The sequence below is a fragment of the Borostomias antarcticus genome (assembly GCF_949987555.1).
Source record: "Borostomias antarcticus genome assembly, chromosome: 4".
Classification (NCBI taxonomy): domain Eukaryota; kingdom Metazoa; phylum Chordata; class Actinopteri; order Stomiiformes; family Stomiidae; genus Borostomias; species Borostomias antarcticus.
The window spans coordinates 21,156,287-21,174,008 of NC_140237.1; the positions used below are offsets into that span (position 1 = coordinate 21,156,287).

The 17,722-nt window shown below is 49.1% G+C and overlaps 1 protein-coding gene across 1 annotated transcript in view; it reads left to right on the forward strand.

Moving 5' to 3' along the window:
* Positions 1-15,098, forward strand: part of prmt3 (protein arginine methyltransferase 3) — a 39,690-nt gene extending 24,592 nt beyond the window's left edge. The window contains exons 14-16 of the mRNA XM_084437268.1: positions 6,530-6,580; positions 7,062-7,149; positions 14,378-15,098. Coding sequence (XP_084293394.1) covers positions 6,530-6,580; positions 7,062-7,149; positions 14,378-14,487 — 249 coding nt within the window. The 3' untranslated portion in view covers positions 14,488-15,098. The remainder of the gene's footprint in view (positions 1-6,529; positions 6,581-7,061; positions 7,150-14,377) is intronic.
* Positions 15,099-17,722: the final 2,624 nt, after the last annotated feature.

Here is a 17,722-nt window from a genome sequence, read left to right on the forward strand (position 1 = left end):
AGATGAATGCCAGTATCAGGTGCTGCTTGTATGTGGAGAGTGCTTCACACACACGGCCTGAGCTAAGATACACGCACAACACAGGCTGTCTCTCAGTGGTGCAGAAGCCTGAATTAATGGATGATCAATACACGACACACACTTAAGTAGCAGACCTGTGACACCAGCCGCCGCAATGAGAAAGGAATCCTCCAACTGTGTGTGTGTGTGAAGCAGGTGTGTGTGTGTGTGTGTGTGTGTGTGTGTGTGTGTGTGTGTGTGTGTGTCACACCAGCGAGCAGCTCAAGCCCAGGTCTGGTAGGTAGTCTCAACAGTGGGTTCTGTGAAGGGAGCCTGGTCTGGGCTCTCTCTCGCCCCGGTCTTCCAGAGAGCGGCCGTGGAGCCCTGAAGAGCTGTTCTCTCCCAGCCTGAGCGCTCATCCGTCAGGACAGGCCTATTGTGCCGGGAGAGAGCTTTGTGAACTGTTGCCGCCACTATCTCCTGTATTGCTTTAATGGGTAATCGATAGCCTGTTATCTGTCTGTGCTCCCGTTCGGCCCTCTGGATTTAATGGGACCGGTAAACATCCTCTTCATTTTTTTTATTATTATTTTTTACACCCCTGGCTTCTATGCCATGTAATTGAAAACATCCACCTTTTTTTCGTCTTTGTTCCACTTCTTGGGGGTTGTTACAGTACCTGGTTATATTTGGGACCTGGTTCAGAGAGAGGTGAGACACTGATGGTAGCACTGCTGTGAGTAATGGTTGTGTGTGTGTGTGTGTGTGTGTGTGTGTGTGTGTGTGTGTGTGTGTGTGTGTGTGTGTGTGTGTGTGTGTGTGCACGAGTGTATTTCTGTTCCTGTGAATATAATAGATACAAAAGGGAGATTTGGCAAATCACCAAGAGGATTATATGGGATAAAGCCACTGGTGAATTGTGATCTGTGGTAAGACTTTGAGGTGAGGATCTGGAGTGTTAAGGGTGATCTGGAGTGTTAAGGGTGAGGATCTGGAGTGTTAAGGGTGAGGATCTGGAGTGTTAAGGGTGAGGATCTGGAGTGTTAAGGGTGAGGATCTGGAGTGTTAAGGGTGAGGATCTGGAGTGTGAACTGATTCTAGGTCCAGGGAGCGTTAGGATGGGCAGAGGAGATCCAGGGAGCGTTAGGATGGGCAGAGGAGATCCAGGGAGCGTTAGTAGGGGCAGAGGAGATCCAGGGAGCGTTGGGAGGAGAGGCGGGGTCTGGGGGGGGGGCTGGGGCTGCGCCTGGCCCCCGTGATGGAGCGCCCGCTTTTGTTCTCCTGTCGACAGTCCATTCATCAGCGCCGCTGCCTAGCCTTGCATTAAACGAACAGAGCAACCCTGCGTCTGCGCCACACTCGCTCAAGACAAATACCCCCTCTCTCCCTCTATGTTTTACCTCTCTCTCTCTCCCCCTACCTTCCCTACACTGTTTTTATCTCTCTCTCCACCTCTGTTTTTACCTCTCTCTCTCTCCCCTGCCTCCTTTCCTCCAATTTTACTTTCTCTCTCTCTGTCCCTCTCTCTTCCTTACCTCCCGTTTTTTTTAAATCTGTTTTTACCTCTCTTTCTCTCCTGCCGCCTCCTCCTGTTTTTACCTTTCTCTCTCCCTCTGTTTGTATCTCTCTCTCTCTGTATCTCTCTCCCTCTGTTTGTACCTCTCTCTCAGTTTACCTCTCTCTCTCTCTCTCTCTCTCTCTTTGTACCTCTGTTTGTCCCTCTCTCTCTGTATCTCTCCCTCTGTTTGTACCTTTCTCTCTGTTTGTACCTCTCTCCCTCTGTATCTCTCTCTGTTTGTACCTCTCTCCCTCTGTATCTCTCTCTCTGTTTGTACCTCTCCCCCTCTGTATCTCTCTCTGTTTGTACCTCTCTCCCTCTGTATCTCTCCCTCTGTTTGTACCTTTCTCTCTGTTTGTACCTCTCTCCCTCTGTATCTCTCTCTGTTTGTACCTCTCTCCCTCTGTATCTCTCTCTCTGTTTGTACCTCTCCCCCTCTGTATCTCTCTCTGTTTGTACCTCTCTCCCTCTGTATCTCTCTCTCTGTTTGTACCTCTCTGTATCTCTCTCTCCGTTTGTACCTCTCTGTATCTCTCTCTGTTTGTACCTCTATCTCTGTATCTCTCTCTCTGTTTGTACCTCTCTCTCTGTATCTCTCTCTCTGTTTGTACCTCTCTCTCTGTATCTCTCTCTTTGTTTGTACCTCTCTCCCTCTGTACCTCTCTCTCTGTATCTCTCTCTTTGTTTGTACCTCTCTCCGCCTCCCATCTTCCTATCTTTATCTCCATCTCCTCCTGTTTTACCCCCCTCCCTCTCCCTCCCTCTCCCTCTCCCTCCTTGTGTAGGCTATGCACACCCCTATTGACCAGCATGTTTATACTGTAGTTTTAAGGTTGTGTGTTTTTGTAGTTTTGAGGAAGTGCCAACGTAGCAACTGGCTGGCATTTTTGACTTTTTTGACTGTTCAAGGCTAGGGTGATGAATAACAGTAATACATTTTATGAGCTACAAAGTTGTAGGAGTAGTAGTAGTCGTACTTAATAGTATCCACTTGTCCTATCAGGTAGGCTACTCTTTTGTGTTTTTTTTTTTCCGCCATATTTAATCAGTACAGGTACATTGGATCACTGGTGGGGAATTTCACAAGTGTAAATTGAAGGAAAAAAAAAAAAGAGTAGCCACTAGCCACAAAACCTTTTCTGACCTCCAGGTCCACATGAAAAATGATTGGGGAGAATAAAGGCGTCTGTTTTTAATTCATTTGAACACCCCTTTCTCTCTCTCCACTGAGAAGGTAGTCTGGCTGCCTTGACGGAAAATCACTTCTGCGTGACTCATCTCTCGCCCGCTCTCCATCTCCGTAAATAGTATGGAAAACGCGGCCTTCCAAGCAGACAGAGAGAACTCCCAAGGACGTTTTAAGCGCAATAAGAGCAGAATTGTGAAATCCTCTCCCCAGGTTATTTGTCAGGATCACTCACTGTGTGTGCGTGCGTGCGTGCGTGCGTGCGTGCGTGCGTGCGAGAGAGAGAGAACCCAATGAATCCCCAACCAATATTCTGTACAGTATGTGTTCTGAGATTGCTGTCCCTCGACTGTGAAAGAAGAGTCCCAAAGCAGTGATGATCCTGATTTACAAAACAAGATAAGATGGGCTGTCCTATCAGTGAAATACACCGGCTAGAGATTTCTACAGTATGTTGAGCCATGGAGCCACAGTGCCTTATCTCAATCCTGCTTTTCACTGAGAGCCTTAGTGTACTATATTCTGTGTTATTCTTTTGGTAAACTTGCACCTCGAGCATTAAAACCTCAGCCTTGCGTTGTGTGCAAACGTGTGTGTGTGTGTGTGTGTGTGTGTGTTTGTGTGTGAGCGTATGGCCGGCACTGCGGCGGAACAGCAGGAGGAGGTGTTGTGCGGAGCGAGGAGGTGCGTGGCGGTTGCTCAACAGCGCCAGAGGAGCACTGGGCTCAGAGGAGAGGGGGGGAGGAGGAGGGGGGGGCACATTCACACTAACCCGCCCGTGAGGTGGCCGTGCGTGAAGCCTCCACGCCTGGATAAACCCCATCAAAAGCGCATTAGCCCTTCCCCCTCCTACCCCCCACCCCCCCCTCCCCCTTTCAACAGCCCCCCACCCGCCCCAACGCTGTATAATAGTATCTGGCCGAGCCACGCGGCGCGCTGACACGTGGCCAGGCCGAGAGTGGAGCGATGATGAATTGCTCCCTGTTGGTGTTATCCGTGATGATAATTATTAATTTTCGCCCGTCCCTTCCTCCCCGGGAGCGTAGGGAGGGGGGCGTACCGGAAGCCCCCTACTCTTCCTCCTCCTCCAACGCGGGGCCAGTGTCGGGTAGCCAGGCCCTCGCCGCCGATCCCGGAACAGATCCCGGGGCAGAGGGCTAAACGCCGATGAAAACCAAACGCGCTCATTTGATTTGTCCTGTTATTTGCAGATAATACAGTAGAGGTTTTTTTAATATATTTTTTTAAACATCAGTCCTCCCTCCCTCTTCCTCTCTCTTGCTCTCTCTCTCTCCACCCCCCCCTCCCACCTCTCTCCCCCATCGAGACCCTGGTGCTGGTGTAGTAGTAGCGGATTGGGGGTCTTGTTTTTAGCTCCCAGCTCTTTGGCTCAGGGCCAGCAGTGTAGTGGGCGTGTCCTCTGCCGCTCAGGAATTAGTCTATCTGTTTTAACTTTTTCATTTTCATTTGTCCATTACCATAGTGGTGTACTATTGAACATATCAACATACTGTATAGGAGATGAAGAAAATTCATTAATGGAAATAAAATCTCAATCGGAATAAAACGGCTAATTGTTTTTCCAGTCCCCTGTGAAAGGAGAAAGGATATTTTTAGAAGTCATGATTAATGTCATGTCTATAGTGCTCCAGGACTATTGCTGTCCTGGCCAGGCTAAACCACTTGAGTCCAGCTAGGTCCTGTGGTCTGGCATCACACCCCCTAGTAGCCAGCTGGTCAGGGAAGTGAGAGGGTACCTTTGTATCTAGTATTTATTTATGTACTATTATTTTTTATTCAGGCTTGCCTATTAAGAACATTCTTATTCTTGTTTAGTTGTCAGTAATTAATTATCCCCTAATTATTTTAGGTAATTGGGCTTTACTCTGGATTTTATTCAGGCTTAATATATAATTGGCATTAAGGCACTCTTGATTTGAGGAAAACGGGTGTCAGTGTCAAATTCCAGTCCAGTCTCACCACTTGCCAGAACTTCTGGGTCTGTTTGTGAGTTTGGTTTCTTTGAGTTTTACCCAATTCTCTTGACGGTGCAGAGGTGACGATCAATCTCGCTTACGAGGCGTTGTCATGGGGAGTGAGAGACGTGGACGGGTCTCTTCCTCAGACGTGAGAGGTGAACCTGCTCTGCCTGACGAGCAATTACTGCTAATTTCCTAATTACCTCACCAACGAGCGCCCTGTGGTGTTCATTAAAAGCCATAATTGCATCGGGTTGACGTGCTCCTTTTATCCTCTTTGAGTCCGTTTCTCCCAGTTTAACTCGAGCTAGAGGTCCCTCTCCCGCTTGTCTGAATTGATGAAGGCTGATTGGAGCCCTGGTCTGAGGAGTGTGTGTGAAACATAGGCTCCGTGATGTTGTGTGTGTGCATTCAGGTACCCTGACAGGCCAAGGCTGGCTAGGTACTGCTGTATGTCAGGGAAGAGTTCGTCTTCTAGTCCATCCAGTCACATAACCGGGGTCCCAAACAGAACCAACACCAAGGAGAGTTCATTGACTCACGCTTCATCAAACTGATACTGTCTTTCTTTTGCTCTTTTCTGTCTATTTACCTCTCTCTCTCTCTCTCTCTCTCTCTCTCTTGTCCCCTTCCTTTCTCTCTTTTTCTCCTCTCTCTCTCTCTCTCTCTCTCTCCCCTGCATTGATTCTGCTCCCCTTTGTCTGCGAGAGCCGGCCTCCAAGTTGTCAGCTGCGTCAGGATTAAAAGCTATTAGTTCTGCATCGTTGCCACTACAAGTGCGCTCCTGAGATTGATAGAGTACCTCTCTTCCTTCAGTGGGGGAGAGACGAGAGGCAAACAGCCCTTGGGGGGGGTGAGTGAGGGGGGGTTTACCTCACATTTGAGAACAGCCACCTCCGGGCACAAACACTGTGTGTGTGTGTGTTTTATTTCTGTTTATATAGTCATGTGAATTGTTTTTAGCTCAAGTATTTGTTTATAGCTTAGAGAAAATCCTGGCCAGTAGACACCCATCGTTTTTTAATGGAGAATCAGGAGAGCAGAAATTATCTCTTGGAAATTCACTGCGGTCATCTGGCCGTAACACTGTGTGTACACAAGCCTACATGTCTGAGTATGCAGCTGTAGTGCCTCTCATTCCGCTTTATTGGGGCAGTTTGAGAACACTCTCACGTTGAAATTTAGGTCCGCTGCCAACATCAAAGAGCCAACACTGCTAATTTAGTGTAATATGCCATTTTTGGCCAGTCAGCGAAATGTTCCTAGTATGAGCGGCGCCGTTGGTGACAGAAACGTAATTTATATTTCTTTTGTGTGGTGACAGGCCTCTTGAGTTGAGGTGGGAGGAAGCACATGGGACCAGGTGTTGACTCTGCTGAATTTAAGAAGCCAAGGTGTTTTTAGGAGGGTGGAGAGAGTAGAGGTGGGGGTAACCCATAGAAATAGGATGTGGGTGAATTGTAGCCTACGCCTCACCAACAGCAAACGTATGGCCACCTATGTTACAGCTGCGGAATCAATGCTTCAACACACCATAGGCCGGCTGGCTGGCACGCCATTGCGGTTCTAGGCTACGCACACATCCACACTATTCTGGTTGTTCTTATATCTTTTTTTCCCCCATTTTTTTTCCCCACTAGTTCTTGAAGTTGCATTTCCATTGTCTATGTTCCACATGCGAGTCTCACAGCTATACTGTAGCCTTCCCAGCACTGTACATACTGTACCACCGACCAGTTTAACCAAACAAGTCCAGGGGTTTAATGTAATGTCACTTCCTAACAGCCCTCTCATATTTCATTCCAGGCAATCGTCGGCTACTTTGACATTTTCTTCGACAAAGACTGCAGCAGCAAGGTAAGCAGCAGCGGCGAATCGTTTTAACGGGAACCCAGTCACGTTCACGCTCCGGCGTGTTTCCGCGTCCCTGGGGCGTTTGCCGGCGATCGACGGGCGTCCTAGCCGGACGCTGATGTAAGCGTTTCCCTAGCGCCGGCGCCGGCCACGCGGAACAGGCGACGGCGAGCTCTCTGAGCAGCCAATGACATGTCTGTTAATTGCATTTCCTCTTTTACCTGAGACCCAAGCATAGCCGTTAAGGTGGAGCGCTACACGGCGTCCTCTAATGAGAACTGTGGCTTGTGGATGGGATTTGTCTCTGCACATCAGTGAGGACAAAAAATATTTATAGGATTGGCTGTTTTTTTTTAGTAGGTTAGGGAATATGGAAATAAGACTGCTGGAATAAGGCTTCACCACTCCTTCTCTGTTCCTGTGATAGTTTTTGTTCCAATTTGGCACCAGTGGGTTAAGTCCTGAATAAAGTTTGTTCCGACAGGTGATGTTCTCCACGGGTCCCCGGGTCACTAAGACTCACTGGAAGCAGACCGTGTTCCTGCTGGAGAAGCCCCTCCCAGTCCAGACAGGTCAGTCTCCCCCAGCTGCGCTCACCGGCTGTCCCTCTGTGGAGAACCGGTGCGTGTGTTCATGTTCGTGAGCAGGGCCCACTTTTTTTGTATCATTTGTTTACTACATAAATAAAAAACCTTTTTGTTGACATCGTGCCGTTAGCGAATGGATGGCAACGCCTAAACCCCACAACGCCTGTTCGTGAGCGAGCGTCCGCGCTGATGTCGAGGCGCGTCGGCGCGTGTCCGAGTCTGCGTGCGTGTCTCTCTGCGTGCGCGTCTGTCTGCGTGCGCGTCTGTGCGTCCATCCGTCCGTCCGTCTCCGCCCTCGGCTGTCGACCCGCGATTTGATTGTTCCCGTCAGGGACTCTGTAGAGGAACACGACGGCGAGACGCAGGTCATCCGTCTGCCGCGGCGGGCGCAGTCGGAGAGGGTGACACCAGTTATCTGTCACCGATAGGGAGACGGAGACGGATCCAGACCAATCGCGGTCCGTCGTCAGAAACAGCGTGTCAAAACTTTATCTGATGGCTCGCCGCGGCCGACCCCCGTCGCTGGATCACGCCGCTTCACAGGGAGAGCGCCGTACGTCAACGGCGAAGCAGGCCTATGACAGCTGTCACAGCCCAGCGCATACATACCATCATTTACAACTAGTACAACTAGTTCTGAGCGAAAGCCAGTTTATGAACGACACACATGAACTCGTCTTCGGCGGCGGAGGCCTGGGGAATATTTTTTTTGCTTTTGAATATATATTTGTGTTCCACGCTCAAACACTATCGACACGATTAGACATCGTGGTGTGTGCGCGCGTTACGAATGATGAATAGGAAGTCATTTGAGATGATGGTGTGTATTGTAAGCGATGTGTGCGCTGTAAGTGATTAGTTGTGTGTGTGTGCGTGCGTTATCGTAATGGGAATCGGGGACGTGTCAGGTGATGTGACGATGGATGGCGCCGTAAGTCCGCGCTGTCCGGTCTCAGCCCAGTTCTGTCAGATAGAAGCCGGGGTAATAAATGACCTGCGCAGACGGGCTGGACGTCCGCGGTCCGCTCCGACTCCACAGCCCGGCCAGAGGCGGCGGCGATAAGACCATCACGGCGCCGACGCTATCGCTGCTCCCGCGGAGATGCGGCCGACAGATCGGGCGCCGCTGCCGCACGCCGGAGTTCACGTTTTGCCGATTCGTCCTCGCCGACGCCGCTCAGTCAAGAGTGTCAAGTTTCACAGACAGCCTAGGCTGGGCGCTGTCATTTGAACGATCGTCCGATTCAAATGAAGCGATGCAACTAAATGAAATGGGTTCATTGATGAAGTTTGTGCGATTGTGAGTGTGTGTCTGTGTGTTCGTGTGTGTAAAACGCTAATAGATTACATTTAAGGATACACTGATCTGCCACAGGCCTGCTGGCATCTGCTGACAACTCTTGGCAGCTGTTTGTGTGTGTGTGTGTGTGTGTGTGTGTGCGCGCGCGCGTGCGTGCGTGTGTACATGTGTGTTTTTTTCCCCCCTATTTTTCCTTAATAAGATACTTATTTTGACACTGGCCAGTGCCTAGGCAGTTCTCCTTGATTTATCAATGGACACGCATGCACAGACAGACACACCACACACCCACACACACACACACACACACACACACACACACACACACACACACACACACACTCATTTCCTCGCTCAGTCTTTCTCATTCTCTCTCTCTCTCTCTCTCTCTCTCTCTCTCTCTGATATGCACCCAAAGTTCAAACCAAGTACTTAACACAAACTCACTGGCTCAGACCTGGACAGTATGCACGACGTACAATAGGGAAGCCATTTAGGAGCCGCTGCATGCTGGGGTCCCTGTGATTAATGTCACGCAGCGAGGACGCACCCAGAGACACCGCGCTGCAGACATGAATGAAACGGAAAGACCTTGGTAATAGTCTGCTGCCAGCTCAGTGAATGTAGTTCAATTACTCCCTCACCACACGCATACACTCCCACAAAAACACATTTCTTACTCTCTCCCCCCCCCCCCACCCCACTCTTTCTCTCCACCTCTCTGATTAGCTGTGCTGGTTTTACAGCCAATGAGCATCTGTTCTGCTGCACCCTGGGTAATACAAGGGGACGCTGTCGGGCCATGATCCTGAGCCAGGAGTCTCACACACACATGCACGGACACACGCAGGCACGCGAACCCCCCCCCCCCCCCCCCCACACACACACACACACACACACATGCGGTCTGTGCGCCAACTCGCACACACCCTAGTCATTCATGGCGCAGCGGCTGGTTGTGACATCAGTGTTCAGCACTTAAGCGATTTCCCTGCATGAATTTAGAGATAGATTTGTTTGTTTTTTAGTTGTCTTTAAAAGTTGGATCGTTGTGCAGGGAGGCGAGAGGTTATTAACACACTCCTGAAACTCGTTGGCCCCCAGCCCAGCACCCTGGTGGCCCCGGGCCCCCCCCCCTCCCACAGTGCTGGCATTTTCTTAACTTGCTCCTCTAGCATCTCCTCGAATCCACCCGTGCCTGCTTGTTTACAGAAGAACGGACGCGGTGTGTTCGACCGGAAATCCCACCCTCATGCGTTGAAGCCCAATCATACCTCCGCGGGCCTCTCCCTCTCCTTGTGGACGCGTCTGCGAATCTTCCCACGCTGCAGACGGCCCCTGCGTCTGCGCGCGCTGTCCGTTTACGTGGCGTTAAAGCGTTAAACAGGCTGAGCTCTCTGCCCACGAAGGCCTTGACATCGCACAGGGACGCGAGGGACCCGAAGAGGGACACACCGGGGCGAGAGAGAAGCCGAAGAGGGACACGCCGGGGCGAGAGAGAAGCCGAAGAGGGACACGCCGGGGCGAGAGAGAAGCCGAAGAGGGACACGCCGGGGCGAGAGAGAAGCCGAGATCGGGTGAGAGGTATTAAATAGAAGAGGAAACGAGTTAAAAAGCCAGGATGGAAGCAGTGAGAGAGAGGGAGGAGAGAGGTTATTGACACACTCCTGAAACTCGTTGGCCCCCAGCCCAGCACCCTGGTGGCCCCGGGCCCCCCCCCTCCCACAGTGCTGGAGCACAAATGGGCTTTTTTAACAGCAGTCAGTGGCTGCCCCCCCCCCCCCCCCATGCTCTACAGAGCTGGTTTACAACTCACATACACTCTCTCCCTTTCTCTTACTCTCCCTCTCTCCCTCTCCTCTCACTGTGATAAACACACACACACACTCACACTAAAATACATAAACAGAAACAAGCAGAAAGTGTTCCACCCTGAAGATGACAAAACTCTCTCTCTCACTCACACACACACACACACACACACACACACACAAACAAACACAACCCCTTTCCCCCTCTCCCTACAAATACTTTTTATACTACTTAACTGGTAGGTCTATACACAGGAGCGTGGTTCGCAGGTACACCACGTTTGTCAGCTCTTGTCTCTGGTGATTTATGGTGGGCAAAACGGAAGCTTATTTGATCCATTTGTACGAGTGCAGTAATTAACCGAGGCGACTCCGAGTGTGTGTGGGGGGGGGGGGATGTGTGTGTGTGTGTCGGAGGGGGGGGGGGGGGACGAGGAAAAGAAACGCGGCGGGCCGGAACAAAACATCTCCGCGAAAAGTCCTGTCTGGCAGGTTAATAAATTAAACACTGCATCATTTGTCAAGCTCCACCGTTTGTTTGGGTTTTGAATGGAGGAGTGGTGGTTCCTTATAGGAAGCTTTCTACATCCTCCTCCTTTGAAACATTTTTTTTTTCTTTTTACTTATTTACTCACTTTGGGTTGTGTTTGTCAAGGAAAGGAGCTCATACTTCTGCGCAAAAAATCCCATGATCCTCTTGGTGGCCTGGTTCCTACTGCCAGCCGCCAATCGGAAGTTGCGAGACGCGGGTGTGAGTTTGTGGCGGACGTGATTGGCCAGCAGGTCTCGCGCTCTTCCTTCCTCCTGCAACTCTCCTTCCTGAGTCCGGCCATAACTCTTCTGCCTCGGGTTATTGCAGCGACACGGCTTTTTCTCTCTAGCGCTCCACTCTCTCTCTCCTTCTCTCTCTGTCTCTATCACTCTTTCTCTCTCTCTCTTTTTATCGCTCTCTCTCTTTCTCACTCTCTGTCTCTCTCTAAGCTCCTTAAGGTGTCTTGGGGGGGCTGCCGTTATGTTCTTAGACAGGTGCTCAGGATATACAGCCCCTTGGCACCCCCTCTCACCTCCCCAGAGAGAGAGGGAGGGAGAGAGAGATGGATGGATGGATGGATGGACAGAGGAGAAGAGAAGAATGGGAGGGGGTACGGGCAAACAGTGGCGGGCGGGGCTGCATCAAAACAACTGGTACAGGTGGAGGAGGCAAGGCTGAAACGCTGCCGTCCACACTGCTGCAGAGAGAGAGAGAGAGAGAGAGAGAGAGAGAGAGAGCCTGGGCCCTGGGCCTCCTGTCACAACTTGACCCGTCTGCCCAACACGCCGCAGTACTGATGATGGATGGACAACACACAGCGATTAGTCAAACATATCAACAGTTGATTGGTGCTTAAGTCCTCCTATACCCCCGCGTGACGAGCGCCCCCCCCCCGTCCCCACCCCCCTCCCGAGCCTCGCCGAAGGGCCGTGAGGCAGCGTCTCTCCTGGGACGCGAGCGGCCGCCGTCCGAGGCGCGTTGATGTACGACGTCTCCGCGGAAGACCAGCTCCATTTCTCCTCTCATTTCCACACATGGTTAACTCTCTCAGCCCCGCGCCTGATTACCAGAGAGGCACCGGCGCCTCCTCAAGCACCGCGGGAAGAAACTGTGGTTTAGCACCGTTCGACGCGCCTGTCTGCTCACTGTGGAGGTTTTGCTTTGGTCAGTGTGTGTGTGTGTGTTTTTTTTTTTTTCTGGGCAGATAAGTACTACAGTCATTCGCAAAGTTTAGCGTTATAAGCCCTGTAATAAGGTTATTTACGATCATATGCAACGGTCCATATCAAAAATTTGACAAGACTGCACTCTTGAGATATTGCTCATTATCGCTCTTGAGATATTACTCATTGCTCATGTCACAGCTAAGTACCCCATGGATCTCTGTGGGCATATATATGCTCTAACATGACCAATGAGCACTAATATCTCAAGAGTGCAGTCTGTCAAAATGTTGATATGGACAGTTGTAAATGATCGTAAATAACTTATTACAGGGCTCATGATGCTAAATACCAGACTATTCCTTTAACTCTTTAATTCTTTGATTCCAAACTCTGAATTCTCTCTGTAGGGATTTTTTTTCTCAGGAGACTGTCACAGGTCAAACAATTACTCTTTTGGCCTTTTATTTCCAAGTATTTTGCCCAGCTGTAATTTTGCCCAGCTGTAGCCCCTAGTGCATTCTGGTCCTGCTGAGACGGCTTACTGCTGCCCCTCAGCTCTCTCTCTCACACACACACATACACACACCACACAGACACACCACACACACACCACACCACACACACCACACACACACACTACACACACACACACACACACCACACAGACACACCACACACACACACACCACACAGACACACCACACACACACACACACCACACACACACCACAACACACAGACACACCACACACACACACCACACCACAACACACACAGACACACACACACACACACACACCACACAGACACACCACACACACACCACAACACACAGACACACCACACACACCACACCACACACCACACACACATCCCGGCTCTGCAAATTCCAAACACAACTGCTTAGTCTGGGAACAACCTCTGGACCCCTCTCCCCCCCCCAGCCTCACTATAAAAAGAATGAATGGACTCAATCAGCGCAGTGCTCCACCTACTGTAGCCCGGCACCCGCCAACCACTTCCTTGATTCTCTACTCACCCGGCCCTTTCAGAACTGGGGCAGAGGTGTGGCCCGAACCGGAACAGCACCCAGCAGTCTGGAATCCACAGTCACAGGCCTCATTTCCTTTCCCTGTGGGTGAGTGGACTCTCTCGGAACATGTGATTCCTGGTGTGACCCGGCCAGACAGACGTGCGACCGAGGAATGAATAACCACAGAAACTGCTACCTTGTCTCCTCCTTGGAAGCTCTACTCTGCATGGCCTGGGATTAAAAGGCTCTGCTCTAGACTGGGTTTATTTTATAAGCTAGATATCTTCTGTTCCTGCAGCTCTCTCCGCTCGCTGCACAGGGGGAAGGGAGAGTTTAGAGGCTGCCCAAGAGAGCCTGGCCCTGCGCTAGTGATGGCGTGTATTTAGAACTGAAGGTAGTTTGTTAAAACATCGGGTGTTTTCATATTTCCCTACTCCCTCCTCACATACTACATATGCTCCTACACACACACACTCACTCACTCACACATGCACACACACTCCTCCAGTCAACGCTCTAGTTCTTTCACTCCTCTGTAATCGAGCGACGTCCTCGGAGCACAGCGCCAGCGGCATTGCCACGGCGGCGGCAGCTGAGATTTGACAGCAGCGATGGCGGTCGGCTCGCTGGGGGAAAACACCACAGTCAACGTCTTCCCCCCCCCCCCCCCCCCCCCTCCACCTTTCGCTTCTGCTCCCCGTCGTCCTCTAACCTCCAGCTATAGGGTACGCTTGGCGGAGGCGGGGGTGTAGCGAAGATGCTTGTTTGCCGATTGGGTAAACATTCATTTACCCCCGGCAGTCACACGTGAAGTTAATCAAAGTGATTATTCGTCGTAATCATCGCTTTCTCCTCCTGGCCTCCTGTACGCCAGCGTGGGGTGTGTAATCATACTGTAAATGCATGGAGATTTTCCCTGCCATCTGCCTGAGTTACGTGTCCTCCCTTCACACACACACACACACACACACACACACACACACACGTCCTCTCATAAACATGCATCAAAGCACATCACACCCATACACATATCGTCACTGCGCGCATCAAAGTGTTGAAATAAAATTTAAATAAAACACACTCCATTGTACTCAATGTGTATCCCTTCTTTAGGACAGACAGTATTGTTCTGGAAGGGTTTCATTTTCGTGTCGCAGCAATGCAAAAAAAAAAAAAGAAGACATTTCTTGTCCCTTGGTCCTCCTGCACTTTTCTCCTTCCTCTGTGTTGTTTGCTTGGTGCAGGTAAAACGGATTGTAATGTTGTGAGACATCTTGGTCCAATAAAGACCAAGACGCGTTATCCCACTCTCAGGACGCCCGGTCGCTGCTCCGCCTCTCACACCTCTACTTTCCTGTTTTCCCTTTGTAGGGGAGGAGCTTAAGGGGAAGATCACAGTGCGCAAGAACAGGAAGGACCCTCGCTCCCTATTCGTCACCTTTGAACTCCGGGACAGGAAGCAGACGTACAGCCTGCAGTGAGGTCCCACATCACTTAGTTACTGCCAATCAAAGATAACCTTTTGTATAACCAGGATGACATCATCAGCACAGTGCCCTGCCCTGCCTTGCTCAAAGTAAAGACAGAACATTTCACCCAAGAGGACTGTTAGAAGTAGAGATTAGGTTTTTAGGAAATGTAATGTTTAAGACACTTTGACCTCAAGGCCAGCATTGAAATGTTGATCAGATATACATGACTCATTACTCCATGACCAAATAATAAATTAAGTCAAGGAGTACAATTGAACATGGTGGTGTTTGGTTCATGTGTTCCATTCCATGCGTACAGTAGTCAAAACATCCCATCGGTTCAATCTGAGCTGCTCTCGACAGGTTTCCCTACTACCATATATTTTCAGTTGCAAAATGTCAAAAATTCTACTGCATTAACCCAATTTTAATGTAGCCTTCTGCAGGTGCATTCATGCCTTTTTGTAATGGTTTTCTAAGTGTCCCTTTATGAAAGCAAGTTCTGCTGTAGTGGCCCAGAGTGAATTTCTGCCTTAAAAAAAGTAATAAAAATGGCTGACTACCCCCCCCCCTGCATCCTCCACCGAATAGCCATGCTGGGAACTAAATGTTTCTCCACTACCCCCAGACCATGCATCATAAACTGAGAGGCGTTTCTGATGAGCTGCTGCATCCTCTGTGATTTAGCGTTTGCTTAATAAAGCTCTTTTTTCCATGATAAAGACTGTGTGTGCAGTCCTGTCTTCACTTTGTTCATCACTTTGTTTCGTCAATGCATTTCAGGCACGAAGATATAATTCACTATATGTTGTGCAGAAAGCAGGTGGTGAAGTAAAACTGACTGGGCTCACGCCTTAGAAATTAAGTTAGAGGTTTCGCATGTCTCACAAAACGGGGTTGCCTTCGGTGATAACTCATCAAACCAGAGACTGATCAATTTCCATTCTGTGTTGATGTGTCTCGTCGCTTTTGGCGACTTGGCTTATTTGAGAAACTCAATGTGTGGAAAAAGCCTGCGGTGGTTGTGTGCCTGGAGTAGCGTTTTGTGGGAGATGCGTGGCCCTCCGCTTCGCTGAATCTCCTCCAAAGCGACTGAGCTAGAACTCGAGCCGTTATCTCAAGCCCGGTCAAAAGAGTGAAATTAATTATATGGGCACTTGTAATTAACGAGCTTGCGATCGTGATCAGTATTATCTAGGGCCAAGGAGGGTCACGAGATGAGACAACTCTAGCTTTTTTTGTCGGTGAGTTCTTGCTAATGTTTAACAGCGCTAGGTTTATTTAATAGTAGGCATATTATATGCAAGTTAAATTAATACAAATATAATGATCGAAAATGATCTTATCGCCTGACACGATTTGTGTGCTGATGAATTGACAGTGCAATTTGAATGATTTTGAGAGTAGGCTATAGGCATATATTTAGGATTATTTTCATAGCTCCTCGTGAGACTAAATCAAAATTCCCCATAGGCCTACATTAAAATTAATTTGTCCGGCTTGGGCAATTAGAACAGCACAGCCACGACTTGTGGCAGCGAGCTGTCCATCTCTGTGCACTCCCCTCTTGTGTCGTTAGAAGGAGAGTGTTGGAGCAGACAAGGGAAGAGGGGCAGAAATCAATTACAATTATTCTCTGTTGACAAAGTAATTAAACCCATAGCAGCAAGCTAATTCAGTCGCGCGTGGCCCTTATCTGGAGCTGCCGCAGATTTACGAGCGGCTCGAGCTCGGCGTGCATGCCAGGTGATTATCGCGCGCAGGCCTAGAACACGAAGGGGCAAAGGCTCGCCAATAAGCTATTTTCATGACACTGCGGGTTCAGATGATGGGTGCTTCAAGATCTGAGGTTGAAAGCAGGCAGTATTTTGAATGAGTTTTTTTGAATTTGAATGAGGTTTTGCATAGGTGCTTTTTTACGCAAATCCAAATGAACTTGAATGCAGGCCCACATTCCGTTAGGTCATTAAAGCTGAACAATGCCATGCGCAATGCAGTATTTTGGGATGAGCTATTTGTGGCACTGGACTATTCTGAAACGTCCACTGCCAGTATGTTCCAATTTGTCGTAGGCCAATTCCTCAGTTACCACGTGTTACTAAAAAAAGGTATTTACTCCCTTTAACAAATGAGTAGCTTCAGCGATTTCATGAAGACCTCGCCCACTTTTTTCTGCGCTTGATCAATGCTCGTTTCAGTGACGCACGTGGGTATATAGCCTATAGCCCATGTGTGCGTAAATTCCTTCAAGTGTGAAACCTATATATAGTTTATACGTTCATTTAAGCAATATGACTTAGTTTGCAATAATCTGCAGTTCTCCGTCATGGCAAAATATTTGCTATACTTCTGGGGGGTTGTTTTATTGTTTTACTTTAGTTTCCTATTTCATTAAAACTATTGTTTACTATTTCACTAAAACGAGATTTAAAAAAGACGCATTTGTTATGACACCTTGGACTAATTAGCTTATTTACTAGGCCTACATTTACTTTTAAAATGTACCTATAGAGCATGCATAAAGAAAACAAAGCAAATGTAATCTGTGTAAGTAGGCTTTATTGTGGATGCTTTGTCCTTTTGAAGAAAGGATGCAGAATATGCACTCCCACATTCTGTCTAACGAACTAGAATGTCTGCGATTAGTTGAAATCGCATGAAATAGTTGAAATAGGCTTCTATGCATCTACTCAGGTGCAGTAATACAACTCTCCCCAAAACGAAAGCTACCTGCAAATCCTGTCTTAACGAGTCGTGTGCCTGTGTACACATTCCCTGGGGCCGAGCGTATTAATCAGCTGCGAATGAGTCAGTCCAAACACGCGCGTACAAACGGCATGTGCGTTAACAGCGCACGCGTACGCGTCTTCGTCCAGTGTCCCTTTAAAAATCAGAATCCAAGGCCAATGATTTATCAAACTCCTATTATCAAGAAAATGTCAAGCGAAGGGCACCTTGCTCTGCACTGACGCAAACCAAAGCTTTCCCACGGAAGTATAGAAAGCTTTGCACGAAGCACGGCTAAATTCAGTCCCACTTCCAGCCCTGTCTTCTTTACAGCTGCTTTCCACCCTTTCAGCACATCCTACGCCTCTGCACAAATGGTAAGTGCGCACTTTTTCTATTTTCGATTAAGAATTGTTTCTTTTTAGTACTACAAGTTGCTCTATTTTGTATCCTACTTATTACAGGCTACACGGAACGGTTTAAACTACAGAGAAATGCGTTGTAATCCGGGGAGTGC